This window comes from Ursus arctos, unplaced genomic scaffold (assembly GCF_023065955.2).
Source record: "Ursus arctos isolate Adak ecotype North America unplaced genomic scaffold, UrsArc2.0 scaffold_7, whole genome shotgun sequence".
Classification (NCBI taxonomy): domain Eukaryota; kingdom Metazoa; phylum Chordata; class Mammalia; order Carnivora; family Ursidae; genus Ursus; species Ursus arctos.
The window spans coordinates 824-3,872 of record NW_026623089.1 but is presented as its reverse complement, the minus strand read 5'-3'; the positions used below and the strand labels follow the sequence as shown (position 1 = coordinate 3,872).

General features: G+C 61.1%; 1 protein-coding gene across 1 annotated transcript; it reads left to right on the top strand.

Annotated features, from left to right (window-relative positions):
- The first annotated feature begins 1,136 nt into the window (after nt 1-1,136).
- Nucleotides 1,137-2,072, top strand: LOC113251688 (olfactory receptor 287-like). The gene has a single exon (XM_044382567.2). The coding sequence runs from the start codon at nt 1,137-1,139 to the stop codon at nt 2,070-2,072; it is 936 nt and encodes a 311-aa protein (XP_044238502.2).
- The last annotated feature ends 977 nt before the right edge of the window (nt 2,073-3,049 follow it).

Below are 3,049 nucleotides of genomic sequence, written 5' to 3'. Positions count from 1 at the left end.
CCATACTCGTGGGGTCACTGCCAGCCTCTGTCCAGCTACCCCCTTGGACAACTCATTGGTGCCTGTTGGCCCAGAGCAGCCAGTGGGCAGGGTCCAGCCCTGGGGATGGATTGGGCACTAAGGAACTGAGCTCAGCTCCCATTAAAACCCCTCCTCACTGGTGCTGCAGCCCCTCACCCTTCCCTGCAGACAGCCACCCTCCGGTACCCCTTCCTCTCCAGCAGGTCCCCCCCAACAATGCCACCCCCAGCTTCCAGCCAGGAGGCGATATGACTGCTTGCAACTTCGCACTTCAGGGCCCCTGGCTGCCCGGTTTCCAGCGAACAAATAATCCAGGGTGACAGCCCCAGGCGAGGAGAGCAGGGCCCCCCATGGGCTTCCTCTGACAGTTGTGTTGGGCGCATAGGTAAGACTGTTTCACTAGTAATCAATCTGGTTTGTTGGATGAAAATGCTAAAAATTCGACCATACATAATTTCATTTGTGAAAACTTGACAATTCTTGTTCCCAGTCTTCTTGAGTCTAGAGTAAGGACCACCAGGGACAAGGAGTCTCGAATAAGGACAAGGAGTCTAGAATAAGGCCCCCCCCCAGGTGACAAGGAGTCTAGAATAAGGACCCCCCCAGGTGACAAGGAGTCTAGAATAAGGACCCCCCCAGGTGACAAGGAGTCTAGAATAAGGACCCCCCCGCCCAGGTGACAAGGAGTCTGGAATAAGGACCCCCCACCCAGGTGACAAGGAGTCTACAATAAGGACCCCCCCACCCAGGTGACAAGGAGTCTGGAATAAGGACCCCCCACCCAGGTGACAAGGAGTCTACAATAAGGACCCCCACCCTCAGGTGACAAAGAGTGTACAATGAGGAGATGTTCCCCCCTCCCCACGTGGCAAGCAACGGATAACCTGGGTCCAGTCTCCTTCTGAGCGACTTCCCCCAAGAGGGCAAGGTCCAAGGTCCACTCGCTGGCTGCCACAGGGACTCTAGGCCTGGCTGCAGTCCTGGGATATAGACAAGGTGCGTAGACCCCAAAGAGGGGGGCAGGGCCGGCCCCTCCGTTCCTGGGCCTCCAGTGGGGGTTGGGGCGCGAGGTCCCTCTTACCGGCCTGCGGTGCTCTGTGTCCCAACAGCGCCGCATGGCCTGGAGCCGCAGCCACAACCTCTCCACGCAGGGGCCCTTCATCCTGCTGGGCTTCCCGGGGCCGCAGGGCCTGCACGTGGGGCTCTTCCTCCTCTTCCTGGTCACGTACGTGCTCACGGTGGCCGGGAACCTGGCCATCATCTCCCTGGTCGGGGCGCACCGGCGCCTCCGGACGCCCATGTACTTCTTCCTCTGCAACCTGTCCTTCCTGGAGATCTGGTTCACCACCGCCTGCGCGCCCAAGGCGCTGGCGGCGATCGCCTCGCGCAGCGGAGCCATCTCCCCGGCCGGCTGCGCGGCGCAGATGTACTTCGTCTTCTCGCTCGGCTGCACCGAGTACTTCCTGCTGGCCGCGATGGCTTACGACCGCTACCTGGCCGTCTGCCGGCCGCTGCGCTACGGCAGCGTCATGACGCCCGGGCTCTCCGCCCGCCTCGCTCTGGGCTCCTGGCTGGGCGGCTTCTCCGCCATCAGCGTGCCGGCTGCCCTCATCGCCCGCCTCTCCTTCTGCGGCTCCCGCGTCATCAACCACTTCTTCTGCGACATCGCGCCCTGGATCGTGCTGTCGTGCAGCGACACGCGGGTCGTGGAGCTGGCGTCCTTCGGCATTGCCTTCTGCGTCATCGTGAGCTCCTGCTTCATCACGCTCGTCTCCTACGCCTGCATCATCGTCACCATCGTCAGGATGCGCTCCGCCGACGGTCGGCACAGAGCCTTCTCCACCTGCTCCTCCCACCTCACGGTGGTCCTCATCTGGTACGGCTCCACCATCTTCCTGCACGTGCGGACCTCAGTGGAGAGCTCGCTGGACCTGACCAAGGCCGTCACGGTGCTTAACACCATGGTCACTCCGGTGCTGAACCCCTTCATATACACCCTGAGAAACAAGGACGTCAAGGACGCTCTGCGGAGGTGGGCACAGGGGAAGTGAGCCCCTCGGAGACCACCCAGGAGGACTGGGCCCTCTGACTGTCCCGCCTGCGGGAGCCAGTTCTCAGCATCATTCTCTCTGGACCGGCTGAAAACAGCACCCAGATATCACAACGTGGTCAGGGGCTCTTGGGTGGCAGGGGGCTTTGGTCTGGGTGCTCCGTGGTGTGGAGAAGCCCCCCACCCCATCCTGGCCTCAGGGAGTTCCCACCCCTCTCACAGGCCTTGCCTACGGGTGCTCAGTCCCTTGAGTTCCAAACCCAGATTCTGGAAGAGAAATGGGGACACATGGCCCCTAAGAAGCACTATACGTACTTGCAGGTACGCCCTGCCCACCAAGTACTGGGCCCTGGGCCAGCCTGTGAGCCCCCAGCCTGCTCTGGGTCTTGTGAGTGAGGGGTGGGCTGTCTGCTCTTGGGATTTTTCCCCACTGCCAACACCTGTGGTCTCATGAATCTTCCCTCTGGTGGCGGCGGGAAGGTGAACCACGAAGGAGAGAACTCGGAGAAATGTGTGTGCAGACCTTGTGGAGGAAGCCTGGCAGCCTTTGAGGGCCATTTGGAGTCAGCGTGTGGGTTTGCCCCCGAGCACGCTCACCAGGGCTTGCCTCCTCCTGGGGTCTGCTCTGGGGTGCACAGGTGTCACAGGGAGGGGAGCTTGGTAAGTCATGAGAGGTCCTCCGGGTCCAGAACCTCTGTGAGAGGCCCGGTCTGGCCCGACAGGCCATCATCACGTGGGCTCCAAGCCTCTGCCAGCCTGACTTGGGCCAGTCATGTAATTACTCTGAACCTCTGTGTCTTGTCTACACACAGAGCCTGTGAATGTGTGGCCTCATGGAGCCCTCAGGAGTATTAAACGAATCGGTGCCCAAAGTGCTAAGCACAGGGTCTGATGGGAGCCAGTGCTTAGGAGATGCGGTTGTTACCACGTCCCCACACGCAGCAGACGCAGTCGTGCCTCTCTTTCCACCTCGCCAGG

Bases quoted from the DNA above. Each gene is read 5' to 3' on its own strand.
- LOC113251688 (XM_044382567.2), top strand. From the start codon at position 1,137: ATGGCCTGGAGCCGCAGCCACAACCTCTCCACGCAGGGGCCCTTCATC.